General features: G+C 38.3%; 1 protein-coding gene across 1 annotated transcript in view; it reads right to left on the bottom strand.

The window, feature by feature from the left end:
• Positions 1–21299, bottom strand: part of SAMD13 (sterile alpha motif domain containing 13) — a 46636-nt gene that overhangs the window by 8068 nt on the left and 17269 nt on the right. The window contains exon 3 of the mRNA XM_049771285.1: positions 14473–14584. Coding sequence (XP_049627242.1) covers positions 14473–14584 — 112 coding nt within the window. The remainder of the gene's footprint in view (positions 1–14472; positions 14585–21299) is intronic.

Below are 21299 nucleotides of genomic sequence, written 5' to 3'. Positions count from 1 at the left end.
CAGAGCTAAAGAATATATGTGATCAAATCCTACATGCTCGAAGAGTACCAACCAAAAGAGACCCCAGAAAAAAACACCCCAAGACACATCCTAGTCACAATGACAAATCCCACAGATAGAGACAGAATTCTGAAAACAGCAAGATCAAAAGGGGAAATTACGTTCAAGCAAGCTTCCCTGAGATTTACAGCAGACCTGTCACCAGAAACACTCAATGCCAGAAAGCAGTGGTGGGATATTGTGACAAGACTGAAATGAATGCTTCACCCAGAATACTATACCCAGCAAAACTCACTTTCCGGTTTGACGGAAGAATACATGGTTTCACAGACAAAAAACAGCTCAGAAACTTCACAGACACAAAACCAGTCTTAAGAGAAAAACTGAAAAACCTAATCTAAGACAAGACTACCCAAAAGACACACCAAAATTTGAAATAAAGATGGCGTTAAATCCCAGGACAATTCTTTCTCTCAACGTCAATGGACTAAATGCACCAGTTAAAAGACACAGAGTGGCTAAATGGATCAAAAAACTCAATCCAACCTTCTGCTGCCTACAAGAAACGCACCTGAATAGTCAGAACAAACATAGACTCAAAATAAAAGGCTGGAGAAAAATTATCCAAGCAAACAACACCCATAAAAAAGCTGGAGTGGCCATACTAATATCAGATAATGCAAACTTTATACTCAGGAAGGTTGTAAGGGACAAAGATGGACATTTTATATTAATCAAGGGGTATGTAGAGCAGGAAGAAATAACTCTCCTAAACATATATGCACCGAATGAGGGGCCAGCAAAATATTTAATACAACTGTTGACAAATCTGAAAAATAATATCAATAACAACACAATAATTGTGGGGGACCTTAACACGGCTTTGTCAACACTGGATAGGTCAACCAGACTGAAACCCAACAAAAATATACTAGACCTGAGGAGAGAAATGGAAGAAAGAGGCTTAGTGGATATATATAGGACACTCCACCCCCAGAAACCTGGATACACATTCTTCTCCAATGCACATGGGACATTCTCCAGGATAGACTACATGCTGGCACATAAAACATACCTCCATAAGATCAAGAAGATAGAAATTTTGCAGACTGCCTTTGCTGACCACAAGGCTCTGAAATTATTTGTGAACTCCAACGGGACTCAGAAGAAAAACCTTAACACCTGGAAGTTAAACAGCCTCATACTCAATAACCAGTGGGTCCGAGATGAAATCAAGGAGGAAATCAAAAGTTTCCTGGAAACAAATGACAATCAAGACACAAACTATCAGAACTTATGGGACACAGCAAAAGCAGTACTGAGAGGAAAATTTATAGCTTTGCAAGCACACATCAGGAAGGAAGAAGGAGCTTACCTGAGTAGCCTAATGACACAGCTAATAGAACTAGAAAATGCTCAACAAAAGGACCCAAAAATAGGAAGACAGAAGGAAATAACAAAGCTGAGAGCAGAAATCAACGAAGTGGAAACCCAAAAAACAATTCGAAAGATCAACGAAAGCAGAAGTTGGTTCTTTAAAAAAAATAAACAAGATTGATAGACCACTGGCAAACCTAACAAAGAAAGAGAGAGAGAGAAACTTGATAACTCGTATTAGGAATGAAAAAGGAGAGATCACTACTGATATGAGAGAGATTCAAAGGGTAATCAGAAACTACTTTGAGAAACTCTACGCCACTAAAAATGAGAACCTGGAAGAAATGGATAAATTCTTGGACTCTTATAATCTTCCATGGTTGAAGGAAGAGGATGTAGCATATCTAAACACCCCCATCACCATAGATGAAATTAGAATGGTAATCAAAGGTCTGCCGAAAAACAAAAGCCCAGGCCCAGATGGATTCACTAATGAATTCTTTCAAACTTTCCAAGAGGAACTACTACCAATCCTGGCAAGACTCTTTCATGAAATTGAACAAACGGAAACACTTCCAAATAGCTTTTATGAAGCCAACATCACCTTGATACCTAAACCAGACAGAGATGCTACAAAAAAGAAAATTACAGACCAATATCGCTGATGAATGCAGATGCAAAGATCCTCAACAAAATCCTGGCAAATAGGATTCAATGCCTCATTAAGAAGATCATCCACTATGATCAAGTAGGTTTCATCCCAGGAATGCAAGGCTGGTTTAACATCCGTAAATCTATCAACATCATACACAACATCAATAACAAGAAAAATACAAACCACATGATCATATCAATAGATGCAGAGAAAGCATTTGATAAGGTCCAACACCCATTCTTGATCAAAACTCTCAGCAAGATGGGAATGGAAGGAACCTTTCTCAATCTAGTTGAAGCCATCTACCACAAGCCAACAGCAAATATTATCCTCAATGGAGAAAAACTAAAAGCCTTCCCTCTAAATTCTGGTACAAGACAAGGCTGTCCTCTCTCACCACTCCTATTCAACATAGCACTGGAAGTACTTGCTATAGCGATTAGGCAAGTAAAAGATATCAAGGGAATCCAGATAGGAAAGGAAGAAGTCAAGCTCTCACTGTTTGCAGATGACATGATACTCTACTTAGAAAACCCTAAAGACTCTACCAAAAAGCTTCTAGAAACAATAGACTCATATAGCAAGGTGGCAGGCTACAAAATTAACACACAAAAATCAATGGCCTTTCTATACACCAACAGTAATAAGGAAGAAATGGACATTAAGAAAACAACCCCATTCACAATAGTGCCACACAAACTCAAATATCTTGGAATCAACTTGACTAAAAATGTGAAGGACCTATACAGAGAAAACTATAAAACTCTGCTCCAAGAAATAAGAGAGGACACGCGGAAATGGAAATGCATACCCTGCTCGTGGATTGGCAGGATTAACATCATCAAAATGGCAATACTCCCCAAGGCATTATACAGATTTAATGCTATCCCTCTAAAGATACCTATGACATTCTTCAAAGAAGTGGATCAGACACTTTTGAAATTCATTTGGAACAATAAACACCCTCGAATAGCCAAAGCAATCATTGGGAAAAAGAATATGGGAGGAATTACTTTCCCCAACTTTAAACTGTACTACAAAGCAATAGTTATCAAAACAGCATGGTATTGGAATAAGGACAGGCCCTCAGATCAGTGGAATAGGCTTGAATACTCAGAAAATTTTCCCCAGACATACAATCAACTAATTTTTGATAAAGGAGCAGGAAACCCTAAATGGAGCAGGGAAAGCCTCTTCAACAAGTGGTGTTGGCACAATTGGATAGCTGCTTGCAAAAAATTGAACTTAGACCCCCAGCTATCATCATGTACGAAGGTAAAATCCAAATGGATTAAAGACCTCGATATCAGCCCCAAAACCATAAGATATATAGAACAGCACATAGGCAAGACACTCCAGGACATTACAGGCATCTTCAAGGAGGAAACTGCACTCTCCAAGCTAGTGAAAGCAGAGATTAACAGATGGGAATATATTAAGCTGAGAAGCTTCTGCACCTCAAAGGAAATAGTGCCCAGGATACAAGAGCCACCCACTGAGTGGGAGAAACTATTCACCCAATACCCATCAGATAAGGGGCTAATCTCCAAAATATACAAGGCACTGACAGAACTTTACAAGAAAAAAACATCTAATCCCATCAAAAAATGGGGAGAAGAAATGAACAGACACTTTGACAAAAAAGAAATACAAATGGCCAAAAGACACATGAAAAAGTGCTCCACATCACTAATCATCAGGGAGATGCAAATCAAAACAACGATGAGATACCACCTCACACCACAGAGAATGGCACACATCACAAAGAATGAGAATAAACAGTGTTGGCGGGGATGTGGAGAGAAAGGAACTCTTATCCACTGCTGGTGGGAATGCCGTCTAGTTCAACCTTTATGGAAAGCGATATGGAGATTCCTCCAAAAACTTGAAATCGAGCTCCCATATGATCCAGCTATACCACTCCTAGGAATATACCCCAAGAACACAAAAATACAGTACAAAAACCCCTTCCTTACACCCATATTCATTGCAGCACTATTTACCATAGCAAGACTCTGGAAACAACCAAGATGCCCTTCAACAGATGAATGGCTAAAGAAACTGTGGTACATATACACAATGGAATATTATGCAGCTGTCAGGAGAGATGAAGTCATGAAATTTTCCTATACATGGATGTACACGGAATCTATTATGCTGAGTGAAATAAGCCAGAGAGAGAGAGAAAAACACAGAATGGTCTCACTCATCTATGGGTTTTAAGAAAAATGAAAGACATTCTTGCAATAATAATTTTTAGACACAAAAGAGAAAAGAGCTGGAAGTTCCAGCTCACCACAGGAAGCTCACCACAAAGAGTGATGAGTTTAACTAGAGAAATAACTACATTCTGAACTTTCCTAATAATGAGAATGTATGAGGGAAATGGAGAGCCTGTTTAGAGTACAGGCAGGGGTTAGGTGGGGAGGAGGGAGACTTGGGACATTGGTGGTGGGAATGTTGCACTGGTGATGGGTGGCGTTCTTTACATGACTGAAACCCAAACAAATCATGTATGTAATCAAGGTGTTTAAATAAAAAAAAAAAAGAATTAGAGATGACAAGTATAAATTTTCCAATGAGGGCAAAACACTAGACTTAAGACTAATTTAAAATCCATAGGTATTACAGCTCAATAGAGAAACAGTAAGTTTTAGAGCAAGACATTTTTATTGCTTAGCAATAAAGGGGTCTGGGGAAAGTGATCATTTCCCTGTTTACATGAGATGGAACAATAGAAGCATTACATAGTCCAAAGGGGAGCAGTGAGATAACAAATGGGAAGTACAATTCTTGATCAACATCAGACTCACCATTCTCAAGAGAAAATCACCCTATTAAAAACAAAGCAGAAGCACATTACTGATGACGTGAAAGAGTCTGATGAAAAAGGTTTTCTTTTTCTACCTTGGTTTTCCCTTTTATATTTTTAAAACATTCTGTGTAACAACTTTCTTGCCATTCACTATCAAGTTACAGGTGGTGACCAGTCTGAAGTTGTTCATTCCACTGCTGACAAAGGGTACTAATTTTCCAGAAGTATTTGAACTTGGCTTTGATCCACAGGGTACAAAAGTAGAAAATCCTGTGTCTGATATGGTGGCCAAATCAAAGAAAGAGGAGTGGAATCGCTTGACATAACCCACTTGGCCAGTGGAACTATTAACGTCCAAGAGGTCTTCTGCTTCATTGATATCTGGCAAATCATCCTGTAATTTCTCAAACTCTTCAAACACTTCCTTCTTTGAGCGCTTTTTGTCTTCTCCGTTTTCCCTTTTGATGCAGCTCCTTCTGGATTTGTCATAGTTGTTGCGCTTCTGAATATCAGACAAGATCTCATAGGCCTTCGCTATATTTTTGAGCTTCTCAGCTAATTTCCTGCTATTTGGGTTCTTGTCTCTGTGTAGCTGATGAGCTAGCCAGCAATAAGCATTCTGAATATCTGTGAAAGATGCATCTTGAGGCACCCCTAGTACTTTGTAATAATTTACCATTTTTTAAAGTGGCCTGTTCTCATCAATTTAGAGAGATTTCTTTCTGAGAATTTTTCCATATAACTTTGAAGAGGAAGTTGGTAAATCACTCAAGTCTGTACTAAGTCCCCTTGAGTCTTGTCACATGGCTTCTTGAACCAAAGAATCTACACCAGGACATTCACCTTTGTAGTAAGATGCACCCCGCCCACTTTCTCTCAGCTCATTATGGATAGAGTGACTATGAGCTCAACACATATCAGCCAATAACTATCAGCTTATGCTAAGTTGGACTTAGCATATATAAATATGCAAAAATGTATGCACATATACAAATAGAAATATTATTAAACCAATGTTTCTTTGTATTCTTGGTGGAGAGCTTAAGAAATGGATTGATGGGTCATCTGGGAGCTCTATTCTTAGTTTCTGAGTAGTCTCCATACTGCTTTCTCTTTTTTTTTTTTTTTTTTTTGGTTCTTGGGCCACACCCGTTTGACGCTCAGGGATTACTCCTGGCTATGCGTTCAGAAATCGCCCTGGCTTGGGGGACCATATGGGACGCCAGGGGATAGAACCACTGTCCGTCCTACGCTAGCGCTTGCAAGGCAGACACTTTACCTCTAGCGCCACCTTCCTGGCCCCTCTATACTGCTTTCTATAGAAGCTGAAACTGAAGCTTTCTATAGAAACTGAGCTTCTTTCCACCTGAACAGTGAATGGGAGTTACTTTATTTATTTATTTTTTTTACCACATACATATCTGTCAGGTCAATGAGACACCACAACAGTTCTTTTTGTTTGTTTGGTTGGTTGGTTTTATTACTTGGCTAGCTCTTACTCCAGTTTTCCTTGGTGGTTATTCTTTTTTATTCTTCTAATTTTTTATAACACTACGATTTACTAGGTTCATAATATAGTTGTTTCAGGCACTAAATATCCAAACACCAATTCCACCGTCAGTGTAACCTTTCCCTCACTAGTGTCCCCAATCTCCTATCTACATCATCATAGCCTGCCTCCATGCAGGAACAAATTTTTATCACATTTCTTGTTATAACACAAAGGCAATGGAACTATCGAAACTTAGATCTATACAGGCCAATTTGAAATTATTCTATATATTTATATATATTCACTATGATGATTCACTATGTCAGAGAATTTACTGGGCAGATATTGGTGCTAATAAAACCATCTGTGATATTCTTAAGGCTCACTGAGGTTGGTAAATTATGATGTATCTATCCTCAGATTTCCTATTATATTACTAGGCTGACATTACTATTAAGTTTTGAGGTGTCCATGACTTTTTTTTTTGGTTATCGGGCCACACCCGGCGGTGCTCAGGGGTTACTCCTGGCTGTCTGCTCAGAAATAGCTCCTGGCAGGCACGGGGGACCATATGGGACACCGGGATTCGAACCAAACACCTTTGGTCCTGGATCGGCTGCTTGCAAGGCAAACGCCGCTGTGCTATCTCTCCGGGCCTGAGGTGTCCATAATTTATAGATCTGAAACAAACTTGGTGTCTCTCTCTCCCTTTCCTTTCTGACATTGTGGTTTGCACTATTGTCAATGAGGCAGTGCCATACATATCACTTTATTCCCTTTCAACACCCAGTTCTTGTTTGAACTGATCAGTTACAACTATCATTACCATAGTGGAACCTTCTTTACCCTAAATGCATTCACTGCTCTTTGTGGCAAGCTTCATATAATGGGCTTGTCCTCCTAATCCTCGTTTTTATTATCGCTGAATAAAATTCCCATGCTACCTTTTACTTTTCTTATATCCCAACAGATGAGTGGGACAATTCTATGTCTATCCCTCTCTCTCTGACTCATTTCACTCAGCATAATAATCTCCAATAGGCAAATTTCCTGATTTCATTTGTTGAATGGCTGCATACTATTCCTTGGTATAAATGTACTACTGTTTCTTTCTTGTCTCTGTGTGTGTGTGTGTGTGTGTGTGTGTGTGTGTGTGGTTTTTAGGTCACAGTGCTCAGGGGTTACTCCTGGCTCTATGCTCAGAAATTGCTCCTGGCAGGCTTGGGGGACCATATGGGACCCCAGGATTCGAACTGCTGACCTTCTGCATGAAAGGCAAATGCCTTACCTCCATGCTATCTCTCCAGCCTCGTACTACTGTTTCTTTAGTCACTCATCTGTTGGGCACCTGGGTTTCTTCCAGATTCTGGCTACTGTAAATAGTGCTGTGATGAATATCAGGGTGCAGAGAGCATTTTTGTATTTTGTATTTGTGTTTGTAGGGTATGCCCCAGGAGATGTACTGCTGGATCGTATTTTCACACACTTTCACTTTTTGGAGATTATGTAGAACATTATAATAAACAGTATACAAGTATCTAAGTTGTTTTTAATTATTTCTCATTTATCCTATATTTTTGTTTTATGCTTTTCAAACTACTTTTTTTTTTTTTTGGTTTTTGGGCCATACCCGGTTTTGCTCAGAGTTTACTCCTGGCTATGTGCTCAGAAATTGCTCCTGGTTTTGGGGACCATATTGGACGCCAGGGATCAAAACAAGTCCATTCTGTATTGGCTGCATGCAAGGCAAATGCCCTGCTGCTGTGCTATTACTCTGGCCCTTCAAACCACTTTCTCCAGTATCACTAGATTAATATTTCACAATACAAATTTTACTTCAAATGATGATTTTTTACTAAAATATTTATGAATTTTGGTTTATGTAACTATTCTACTTCAGCCAAAAACTCAAAAGGGGGTGTTTATCAGTTTTGCCCTTCAAATCTCTTGACTCCTTCTATTGTTACTAGTTCCCATTTGTTTCTTTTTATCTTAACTCAAATTTTTGTAAACTGAAATGTCATGTCAATAGAATTTCAATAGCTACTTAAGCTATTCATCAAGCTATAATTAGGGCATGTTATGCATTTTAAAAGTATTTGTTTGTTAAGGTTATATTGGGTTTCCAGGTCCACTGAATCTTTTCTGTTAAATATCTTTTTAAAAAGTAATCAGGTTTTTATTTTTATATTTGTAGAACTTTATTTATTTATTCTTCAGAGTTGTATTTTTCATGATGATAATAAAAGCTTATGGGGTATTTTTGAGAGGACATACTCAGTGGTACAAAAAGCTTACTCCTGGCTCTGCACTCAGTTGGGAGTGGAGGGGCCACATGGGATACCAGGAATTGAACCTGGGTTGGTCACATGAAAGCAGTATCCTGTTCACTGTGTTTTCACTCTAGCTTCTAAAATGTTTAAGTTTCATCATCAATTTTTTGTATATAAATTTTGAAATATTTTACCAAAGAGGACTTTTAGAATTGCACAAATATTATAGAAAACCTATATTTTCACATTGGAAATATATACCTTTGATCAGTATAGTTGAAACTCATGTAGCCATTATGCTCAGGAAGACCCTGATTAACCTCCCTTGTATACTATTCTATTGAGATCCTTACTTGCCAATAGGGAAAGGGTAGCAATAAAATATATGATTTACATTTTTAATATCAGTAGCACTCAGAAACCTATAAAATACTATCAATAAACCACTTTAAGAAAAATTCATTTTAAATAACTTAAACAATGATTTGGGCATTTTGGAGTAAACTACTGTTCCTATTTATGTGGTTAAGGGGATAATTGAGTAAAATTGATTTATTGCCGTGAGTTGTATGTTATTTTGTCACAATACTCTGAAGAAAATAACTGAGATATGCATGGTTCTAGCAAGTAAAATCTGCTGTCACATAATCATGAGGAATCTGAGCAATATGAATTATAGAACACTGATTTAATTTTAAAAGATCTACATCATCATCTTCACCTACTTTTCCAAATATGAGGTTCAAAACAGACAAAGGCATGTGAGGTGATTGACACCACAGCAGGTAACACTGCTTTTACTACCTAGAGTTTCACTTCAAGAGGTGATTTGGCTGTCTTAAATTTCCAGGATTCCTTAACTGGCAAAGCAACTAAAAGCATTGTCAACAGAGATTACTTTACACCATGAAAAGTTGCACATTTGGCTTCCAGAAGCTGACAAAGCCCATCTCTTCCTAAATACTGGGTAAAGAATAAATGCTTTTGAATAGGACTCATCTAAAGGTTCTCTCTTAAAAATAAAAACTCGGGGTCGACGAGGTGGCACTAGAGGTAAGGTGTCTGCCTTGCGAGCCCTAACCAAGGAAGGACCGCAGTTCGATCCCCCGGTGTCCCATATGGTCCCCCCAAGCCAGGGGCAATTTCTGAGTGCTTAGCCAGGGAGTAACCCCTGAGCATCAAATGGGTGTGGCCTGAAAAACCAAAAATAAATAAATAAATAAATAAAAATAAAAACTCTTAGAAAAGTAAAATTTCTGAAGCACTTTGAACCCTTGAAACCCAGACAACTCATGTTCACTGGAAAGTGGCAATTTTATTTTTATCATGTAGTTACAAAAATTCAATTGTGTATATACAACAGTTCAAGTGGTTTTATCTTCTATGATCCATATTAAAATTGTACTTGATGAAGGTTCCAAGATAACACATGGCTCTTAAAGCAAGCAGTAATATTTTCCCTGAGTGATATTCTACTTAACCATATTTTCACTTTAGAGAAATCTCAGTCCTAGAAAGTTAGGCTCCAGCTCCAACCAAGTCAATTAAAGGGACAGGAACTGAAAGTCATAGATGATTCTTGCTCATGCCCTTCACTCCAGCCTGGATGGTCTGTCTTCTAAGAGTCCCTGGAGATAACACGCATCACTCTGGTCTCTAAGACACTTACTTCTATGAATAGAGCTCCTATACCTCATAATGCAACCAGTGAGTCAAACATCTGCCATGGGTAGGTGGATGCAATGTTGGGGATCCAAAATAAATGTCAACTGTAGGAAGAGTCATGAAATGGATAAAAGGTCACAAATGATGGCTGCCAAAATGGTCATACAACTTTAAACACACTACAAGTGAGCCATTGACTAAGGACACAGGTGGAGAGGTCTGGGAAGGAACTTAGGTCTCTCTCTAAGTTTTGACAGCTCTTTTGACTTATGGTTTACACAGTTTTCCAGGGAAAACAAAACCCTTGAAGATAATTATAACAGGGATGCTGCATGGAGAGGTTGAATGGCAGTTTATCTTCCTGGATGAAAGGAGACCATGGAGATAGTAGCAACTTAATACAGTTGTCTCTCCATAAGACAGGAACATGCAACTGCATTACAAGACCTTTGGATTAGTGACTTGACATCTTCCATGGAAACAAGCTGAGAGAAAAAAGCATCTGAGCCCAGCTGCTAAACAAACATCCTGTGTCCTGGACAGCACCCATTTGCATAAGACAAACCATGGAGATACTGCCCTCTCCATCAGCAGTCCTTTAGTGCATGTATCCTGTGTCTTATTTAGTTCAGGTGGCAATAATGAAACACCAATAACTAGGTATCTTAAACAACAGAAAACATTATTTAGTTCTGTAAGTTCAAGATCAGAGTACCCTCATAGTTAGGTTCTTGGTGAGGGTTCTCTCTTTGGATGGAGCCTCCCATGGCCAAGAGTAAAAAAAAAACAGAGGTTTTCTTCTCATCTTTTTTCGGGGGTTGGAACACCACACAGTGATGCTCAGAAATTACTCCTGGCTATGTGCTCAAAAATTGCTCCTGGCTCAGGAGACCCTATAGGACACTGGGAATTGAACCAAGGTCTGTCCTGGATGGGTCGCATGCAAGGCAAATGCCCTAAGGCTGTGCTTCTTGTCCTTTCTTTTCAGGAAACAAATAACATTGATGAAGGATTCACTGTCAGATCTTCATCTAAGTCTAATTACATCCAGAGACTTCTTGCTGCTTTATCCTATATATTGGTTTCTAACAAATGAATTAGCAGAAAGGGGACATGTAAATATCTAGTTCATAAGTCAGTCATAAGTCAGTCATGATACTGTGCTCCAAACATCACTGGCAACCTTGCCTCCTTTTGTAACTGGGTTTTTTCTAAGGGAAGATAAGAGATGTGCTCCCTGCTTCTACCACATGACTGGGCCAAGCGTCTCCTTTTAATTCAAGGATGAGGTTGTTGTTATTTCGAAGCTGCTGCAACTTGGAAGGTTGGCCAGTGGGAGTGGAGTGACCTGTTGCCCATCCCATCTAGGATGTAGTAGGGAGATTGCTAACTCGCTGGCAGGAAGATTTGGAAATTAGACATCAAAGGCCTCTGAAGCACAATTATGGAAGAAATACATTAAGAGTCTTTCCTCTTCTTGGTCCTCACAAAATTCACTTGACTTATCAGCCTAAGCATGATTTCTTCCTTGCCCTCTATCTCTTTGAAAAAAGAGAAGAAAATAAAGAGAATTTCAAAGCAGGAAGAAGAATTAATTTCCAGAGAATTACTCCTGACAGAATCCTTTCCCCCAACACACACTCTTCCATGGAAATGAAAGGATCTTGAGCTTCTGGAACATACTTGCAAAACACAAATTCTCCCAGAAATATCATTTCACAGATGAATTCTGACTCTTGGCCTTGACACAAGATGATACTCATTTCTCCATCTAAAGATTTTCTGAGTGTAAATGCTTCAAAGGATTATTTTCTTTTGCTTCAGAGTGTTTCAGGAGCATTATTTCCATTTTTTGCATTATTTTGCCTGCCCCTGGTTCCAAGCTCAGAGCTGTCCAAGCTCTTAGGGTGAGGTTTTGCATAGAATCCAAGAGGGCCCAAAGAACAGCTTAGTCATCCAAATATAGATAGCTAACCTCAGGTCTGAGTAAAAGTTCAATCTGAAGAGTGCTTAAAGGGAGCTAGGAATTTGGGTCAAGGAGTTTTTGCTAAGCCTTTTTTTCCTGGTTGTTGCTGTCATTAATATCTTATAATATTATTTAATCTTATAAATGACAGTTAATTGCAATGACACAAGCACATATTATACTATTAATAGAAATGTTCCAACTAATTGGACTTGCACTTTCAATTTCACCTATTTATTTTATTTTATTATAAAAATTTTTATTATAACAATCTCAACAAAATGTTGTAAATGTAATGAATATACATCTTCCCACCAAGTAGATCCTATGATTTTTACTTTCTATACTTATTTCATCACATGTCTGGTTACTTATTTATTTCTCTATCCAATCTGACAACTGTACTCTGTTGTATTTAAAGGAAAATTGTAGACATTGGGCATACAATTGACTGCTGGAACATTGTACTTGTAAAACTCAACTATGAGTAACTATAAATCATGGTGCTTTAAAATTATTGATAAAAGAAAATTATATATGTATGTAATTTAAAATCAACTTTTATTTTGATTATAGTTCTTTTCCTTTTGTGATAAAATTTCATTGGCTATGCAAGGGACAGCTTTGAACTGTTTTCCAATGTATATATACAGTAACCAATGCATATATTTGTAACTGCAACCTCAAGACACAGAAGAGTGTCATACCAGCAAGTCCGTTCATCCTTTTAGCCATTCTTTGCTCCCACTATTCACAGAAACCACTATCTGATTACTTTCTACCATTGATGTATTTTCCTATTTTCAGTATTTACCAAAATGGAATTGCTTTTGTCTGAATATTTGTCTCACCCATAAGTCAGTATGTTAAAACTGGCCACTATATGGTATTTAGAGAAACTGTGAGTGGTTAAGAAAAGAAAAACCCTTATGTATAAGATTAGTGTCCCAGGGAGCTTTGTCATTTCATCATCTATGTGAAACACACAGCAAAAAAGCTGTTTTAGGAAGTAGACTCTCACCTAATATTCAACCTGTTTTGTGCTTTAATCTTGGGCTCTCTAGCTGCCAGAATTATAAGAAATAAATATTTGTGGGTTTATAAGGCACTTAGTTTCTAATATTTTTCTTATAGTAATCCAAACTAAGGAAGCCTGCACTACAAGCTCTCTTGTGTAAAAGTTTCTCTCATACAGTATGATGTTTTCAAACTCACTCATCCGACATCCTGATATATCCAAAGTCCAATCCTTTTATCCCTATGTAGTATTTCTTTGTGTGACTATACCAAGATTTGTATATTCATCCTCCATTTGATGGACATTAGGCTTCCAGTTTTGGCTTATAATTAAGAAGAGCCCTAAAGAATAAGTTTGCATAAATCTTTGATAGACACATGTTTGTTTTTTTTTTTTTGTTTTTTTTTGTTTGTTTTTGTTTTTTGGTTTTTGGTTTTTGGGCCACACCCGGTGACGCTCAGGGGGTTACTCTGGCTATGTGCTCAGGAAGTCGCTCCTGGCGTGGGGACCATATGGGATGCCAGGGGATCAAACCGCGGTTCCGTCCAAGGCTAGCGCAGGTAAGGCAGGCACCTTACCTCTAGCGCCACCGCGCCGGCCCCGACACATGTTTTTGTTTCTATTGGGAGAAATATCCAGGAACAAAATTTAACTGGGATGATGAGACATATAATATTGTATGGGATGTGTGTGTGGGTGTGTGTGTGTGTGTGTGTGTGTGTGTGTGTTTTACATGCCCATCAACAATGAAGAAGGTGATACTTATTCTATTTGTGGATTTATCAGTCTCCCTAGCTGTAGTTATTCTGATGGGTGTAAAGTGATTTACATACTAAATTTTGCAAAAGTTTACAAGTTAGAAATATATAAAATCACATTGGAAATATATAGTAGATGAAGAAGAGATAAATAATCATACATATTTTATATTATATCAAGTATTACCAGAAAAGTTCACCTACCCAATCCCAGTATGAGGGTCTACTACTGGGTATGGATTTCTCTTTTGTAGAAAGGGATTTACTGTGTTATCATTTCTTCTAGCTTGACTTGGCCCTTCCGTTTCTTTGGAGTTGGAAATGACCATACATTCAAGGGACTACAGAGAGCCTACATGTGCTCTCTGGTTCTTTTCTGTCTCACTGTTTTCTGCCACCTGTGAAAAAAGGGAAGTTATTGTGCCCATTGTGAGTTCCTCTGGACCCTGTTACCTGTTCCTCGAAGGCACTGGCTTGCTCCTCAAATCCCACTGTTCGGAAATAATTGACAACATCCATCACAGCCCAGTCTGCAGGATCAGGTGGTCTCCCATTCTCCATGGAACTGCAAAAACAGATCCAGACAAGTGTAATGGCAGAGCACATGAGAGTAAAGCCTGATATAATGCCCAGTCTCCCAGGGTAGGCTTCGGACAGCAGACTTCAACTCTGGTCCTTTTTTGTTTCAGAGGCCCACATCCCCAGAACCTTCCTTAGGGCCATTATCACTCTTGCTTATGAAGATCTTGTGTTTACAGAAGATCATGCCTCTCACTAAATCACTGCTTTCTTAATAAATCATTAAACCTATGCAGTAAAGTGCTTCATCATATTCTATTTTTAAGTCTGGATATACTGTATTTTCTGGCATATAAGATGACCAGACATATAAGATGATCCCCTACTTTTCCTGTTAAAATATAGGGTTTGGTTATATTTGCCATATAAGATAATCTTTCTTTTTAACACACCCCCAAGTGGAAATTAAGAAAACATAAGAGAAAAAGAGTTAAAACCCTCAAAGGTTAACAGTATATGTTTAATAAGCTAGACTTTAGAGTGTCAACAATCATTTTACATGTGTCCTTTGTAGTGAGTGACTGTGATTTTTTTAATTGTAATCTAACATTGAAAGCTGGGAGAGGGGGCTACTCCCAAGAGCAGCTGGCTGGGGTTCAGTGATTAATAGGACAGCTAGAGGGAGACAGAGCACCTCCTCTGTGTCCCATAAAAGCTGAACAGAGGACTGAGCACTGGAAAACCACATACCCCGCAGCTGGATGAGATGCAACGCTCAGTAACTCAGCTCCTCTGTGTGCCCTGAAAGATGAATCAGGACAAGCAGAGGACTTAGTGATGATGCCTGGCAACTGGATGGAATGCAGAGATAAGAGGGGGACAGATCACTCGTCCTTGAAACTGGAGTAAATATCAGCGTGCTGTTTACCGGTGTATAAGACAACCCCTGACTTTTAAGAAGATTTCTATGGGTTAAAAAGTCATCTTATATGCCAGAAAATATGGCGTGTAGTCCAGTTATTCTGGTGTATAATGGTTATACTTCTGCATTACTCACATCACATCCTTTATAGTGGCCTCTATGAATCTTTCTCCTTTTTATTTTTTCTCTCTTTCTTTATTTCTCTCCTTTTTCTTCTTCATGTATGAGTATGTGTCACACATGGCTGTGTTCAGGGTTTACTTTCGGCTCTGTACTTAGGAATTGCTTCAAATGGTGCTCAGGGACAGTGTGCAGGATTGAACTTGAGTCAGATACCTGCAAGGCAAACTGTTTTTTTCGGTACCATCTCTCCAATCTGTTTCCCATTTTTACCTACTTTCCTCATGACCATTCCTAACATACCAGAGATAAATGCTCTCCTTGGAATGCATAGCCTTTTTAAAGCTTCGGTCCTTTGCTTTTGGTCATTTCTGGTCATTTGCAATACCTTTTCATTTGTCTTTACTAGAGAAATCTCATCTTCCTACCTGTTCCAAAACTACCTCCTTGGTGAAGCATTTTCTGGTTCCAACGTGAAAGCATTTTAAATACTAATCTCCCCTGAATTAGAAAACTTTCAAATTCTAACTTCATAGCATTTTCACCACTGAATTTATACAAGCCTTTCTTATTGGACAATGTCTAGACCATAGTTTCAATTTTTACTGCTGGTGAACAAAACCACTGCTTTAGCTTGCACCAAAGTATGAGATAAAAGCTAAAAGACACATTTAGGTCTGGGCTGTTTCTTGTTTCAATGTCCTCGTGTCAGGCACATAGTTAGGAACTTAGTCAATCCTTGGATGACCAAATGATGAGCAAGCATATATTTGAGAAGGTTTGCAGAGAAGAAATATAGGAAAAGTCAAGGATTTGTGATTCTGTCTCATGTTAGATTTTCAAGGGTGTTTATCAGAATTTCTCTATCTTATTCAAGATTATGCATCTGATAAACTGGTTCCTTCTGTTTTAAATCCTTCAAATGTCCCACTATCTTGATGAAAAATTCCTAGTAGCTTAATCTTATTCAGGAGGTCCTTGGGGTCAAAGCCCCTCTTAGCTTTCCAGGGAAGAATAAGTGATTTGGTAAGAAAAACAGATAAGAATAAATAAGGTCCTCACTCTTGTGAACTTATAGTTTTATGGGACTAGTGAGAGTAAATAAATGAGAATCTGAATATTGTGAAAAGGGCTATGGGCAGTGACAGTATTGTGCTGATGTGGGGGTTAGTCTTTTCTGTGGAAGTTACATTAGAGAAAAAAAGCAAGACAAATATTATTTCATGCAATATGTTTGTGATATGTATACATCCAGCCAAAAGAGTCAGACAGATTTTTAAGGCCACACATTATTCTGAATATTATTTATGAACAGCGGGGACTTATTAAATGATCTTATGTAAAGGCAGTGACCTAAGGAAATTTACACCTTAAAAAGAGTATTGGAGATAACTTCAGGAAAAAGCACCAGCGAAAGTTTATGATTTTTTTTTTTTGGTTTATGGGCCACACCCAATGACGCTCAGTGGTTACTCCTGGCTATGCACTCAAAATCGCTCTTGACTTGGGGGATCATATGGAACGCAAGGGGATCAAACCGCTGTCACTCTGGCCTGAGTTTATGACATTTAACCAAGTGTTTTGGTGACTCAGACCATAGAGTGGTGACAATAAAAAGAAAAAATGTGTGCATTTAAATGACATTTAACCACAGAAACAAATATTTAGCTAATATTAGTATGAATCATTGGTAGATAGGTACAGACGATGAAGAGGATCATGGCATAGACTTCACTTAGATTGCAGTCTCAAAATTAGCTACCCACAATGAATGTGTAATAGTAATTCAACCGAAGCAAAAATTTAATGTCGGAAAAAGGTCTGGAGCTCAAAATAGTTGAATGGACTAGAGATATATATCTAGGAGAAAGAAGCATTTTCAAGGGTCTCAAACTCGTGGCCCGCGGGCCGTTTGAGGCCCTCCGTACAACATTTTGTGGCCCTGCCCAGGAGGAATCTTTTTTCGTTTTGTTTTGTTTTGTTGTTTGGGTCACACACCCCCAATGTTCAAGGCTTACTACTGACTTTGCACTCAAGGATCACCCCGACTTTGCCTCCTGCAGCCCCTAGGTAAAATTGAGTTTGAGAACCCTGAATGGTAACTGAAACCTTTGGAGTAGAGATGAGGCTTGGATACAGGACTAATCTAGTGGTTAAGCTCAACATGGGGGGAGGGGGGGAGAGTTGAAAATATTAATGGTAATTTGAATGGAAATAAAATTGCCTAGACTTTGAGAATTTCAGAAAGCCATTAAACATCTAAATTTCCAAGTTCTACTGTCCTCCTGCCTTGTCTCTAGCATAATGTTTTGCTTCTAGAAGGAACTTAAAATATCTGATAATAAAAACAATCTTCTTTCCCAGCTAAAGAGTGAGTAAACAATAACCCATGTGACCAAAGATTTCTCAATATAGCACTTGACTTAAAAACATTTATGTTTGGTTTTCGTTTGGAATTAAATATTGTTTGTGTGCACGTGGACAATAACATGTGTTTCTATCATTAAATAGGATAAATGTCTATTTTAACCCTAAATTGTCAAACTATGCATTTTATTTCCTTTTGCTTTGGGTTCACACATGTGGTTTTCAGGGCTTGTATTGCTTCTGTGCTCAGGGATTACTCTCAGAGGTGCTTGGAGGACCATATGTAGCCTGAGGATTTGAACTAGGATCAGCCACTTGTAAGGCAAGCACCTTAATCTTTGTGTCATCTTTCTGGTCCCATACTTAAAGTATTTTAAAATACAAAATAATATTTGGCAGTCCTGGGGATTGAACTCAAGGCCTCAAATATGCAAGCCTGGTGGTAAACTTCTAAGCTATATTTCCAGGCCCTAAATTTGATATATTAAAAAATTATCTGCATGCTGGAATTTTCAACTATCCTATTAACATAAGCAGTCTTGAACTTGTATTTCAGGTGTATTTTACTTTCTTCTAGCTCGTGGTGGTTTTTTGGAAAGTTCAGAAGTTGTTCTAACAACTCCTAAGTTTTCTAAAATAGACTAATGATCTATAGTTTTTTCAGATAAACTTCTATAGTGCCTCAGAAACATCAGATTTCACTGTTCCTGAAGCTGGTTAAGTTAAGTAACTGTTCTCATAAAGAATACTGACCTTAGCCAGAGAGATGTGCAAAGAGCTGGGTACATTATATGTGGAAGTTCCAGGCCCCATTTCAGATTACATGGATCAGTCCAGAAGCACACCAGTGTGCACCCCCAACCTCAACTGAAGAATAATGTTTAACTGTTATAACAATGCATGCTTTCTTGTCCTATGTTATTGTGTTACTCTAGAAGTAGTCCAATACCAGCCATAAAAGGAGTCTGACCATTTAAGAAATAAGTAAACAGGGGTCGGAGCAGTGGTGCAAGTGGTAGGGCCTTACATGCGCTATCCTAGGATAGATCACAGTTCAATCTCCCGGCATCCCCCAAGCCAGGAGCGATTTCTGAGCGCATAGCCAGGAATAACCCCTGAGCATCACCAGGTGTGGCCCAAAAATAAAAAAAAAATAAAGAAGGAAGAAAGGAAGGAAGGAAGGGAAGGAAGGAGGAAGGAAGGAAGGAAGGAAGGGAAGGAAGGAAGGAAGGAGGGAGGGAGGGAGGGAGGGAGGGAGGGAGGGAGGGAGGAAGGAAGAAAGAAAGAAAGAAAGAAGAAAGAAGAAAGAAAGAAAGAAGAAAGAAAGAAAGAAAAGAAAAGAAAAGAAAGAAAGAAAGAAAGAAAGAAGAAAGAAAGAAGAAAGAAAGAAGAAAGAGAGAGAAAGGAAGGAAGAAAAGAGAGAGAAAGAAGAAAGAAAGAAAGAGAGAAGAAAGAAAGAACAAAAGAAAGAGAAAGAAAGAAAGAAAGAAAGGAAAGAGAAAGAAAGAAAGAAAGAAAAGAAAGAGAAAGAAGAAAGAAAGAAAGAAAGAGAGAGAGAAAGGAAGGAAGGAAGAAAGAGAGAGAGAAAGAAGAAAGAAAGAAAGAAGAAAGAGAGAAGAAAGAAAGAACAAAAGAAAGAGAAAGAAAGAAAGAAAGAAAGAAAGAAAAGAAAGAGAAAGAAAGAAAGAAAGAAAGAAAGAAAGAAGGAAAGAAAGAAAGAAAGAAAGAAAGAAAGAGAGAGGGAAAGAAAGAAAGAAAGAAAGGAAGGAAGGAAGGATGGAAGGAAGGAAGGAAGAGAAAGAAAGAGAAAAAGAGAAAGAAAGAACAAAGAAAGAAGGAAGGAGGAAAGAAGGAAAGAAGGAAGGAGAAAGAAAGAAAGAAAGAAAGAAAGAAAGAAAGAAAGAAAGAAAGAAAGAAAGAAAGAAAGAAAGAAAGAAAAGAAAGAAAGAAAAGAAAGGAAGAAAGGAAGAAGAAAGGAAGGAAGGAAGGAAGGAAGGAAGGAGAGAAAGAAAGAAAGGAAGAAAGGAAGAAGAAAGGAAGGAAGGAAGGAGAGAAAGAAAGAAAGGAAGGAAGGAAGGAAGGAAGGAAGGGAGAGAGAAAGAAAGAAAGAAAGAAAGAGAAAGAAAGAGAGAGAGAGAAAGAAAAAAGAAAGAAAGACAGACGACAAAAGAAGAAAATAAGAAAGAAAGAAAGAAAGAAAGAAAAAAGATAAGAGAAAGAAAGAAAGAAAGAAAGAAAGAAAGAAAGAGAATGGAAGGAAGGAAGGAAGGAAGGAAGAAAGAAGAAAGGAAGGAAGGAAGAAGAAGAAAGAAAAAGAAAGAATAGAAGAAAGAAAGAAGAAAGAAAGGAAAGAAAGAAAGAGAAAGAAGAGAAAGAAAGAAAGAAAGAAAAGAGAAAGAAAGAAAGAAAGAAAGGAAAAGAAAGAAAGAAAGAAAGAAAGAAAAGAAAGAAGAAAGAAAGAAAGAAAAGAAAGAAAGAAGAAAGAAAGAAAGAAAGAAAGAAAGAAAGAAAGAAAGAAAGAAAGAAAGAAAGAAAGAAAGAAAGAGAGAGGGCCGGGAAGGTGGCGCTAGAGTTAAGGTGTCTGCCTTGCAAGCGCTAGCGTAGGACGGACCGCGGTTCGATCCCCCGGTGTCCCATATGGTCCCCCCAAGCCAGGAGCGATTTTCTGAGCGCATAGCCAGGAGTAACCCCTGAGCGTCAAACGGGTGTGGGCCAAAAATCAAAAAAAAATCAGAAAGAAAGAAAGAAAGAAAGAAAGAAAGAAAGAAAGAAAGAAAGAAAGAAAGAAAGAAAGAAAGAAAGAAAGAAAGAAAGAAAGAAAGAAAGAAAGAAAGAAAGAAAGAAAGAAAGAAAGGAAAGAAAGAAAGAAAGAAAAGATAGAAAGAAAGAAAGAAAGAAAGAAAGAAAGAAAGAAAGAAAAGTTAATCCATTATTATTGGTTGGCTGGGGCTATAACACACATCTCAGCACTATGTGCAATTGGACTGGGTGAGGACAAGGGCAGCCTTGTCTTGTACCAGATTTTAGAGAAAGGCTTTTAATTTATCTCCATTGTGAATATTATTCGCCATTGGTTTGCAGTAGGTGGCCTTGACTATATTGAGAAACGATCCTTTCATTCCCATTTTGAGGAGAGTTTTTATCAAGAATGGGTGTTGGACCTTATTGAACGCTTTCTCTGTATCTGTAACACACACCCTCAAGTGAGATTTGGAGTGGAGAGTCCATGTGGAGAATGGGTGGCAGTTTGAAGACACAGTTGGAGTAGCAAGCTGACCAAACTGTTTCTACTCCTGGCTATGAATGGCTTTTCTCCCTAATTTGACAGACCCTTCGCTGTATCTTTTTTGGA

The sequence above is a fragment of the Suncus etruscus genome, chromosome 4, assembly GCF_024139225.1.
Source record: "Suncus etruscus isolate mSunEtr1 chromosome 4, mSunEtr1.pri.cur, whole genome shotgun sequence".
NCBI lineage: Eukaryota > Metazoa > Chordata > Mammalia > Eulipotyphla > Soricidae > Suncus > Suncus etruscus.
The sequence above is the reverse complement of the archived record's forward strand: the minus strand, read 5'-3'. Positions and strand labels throughout refer to the sequence as shown.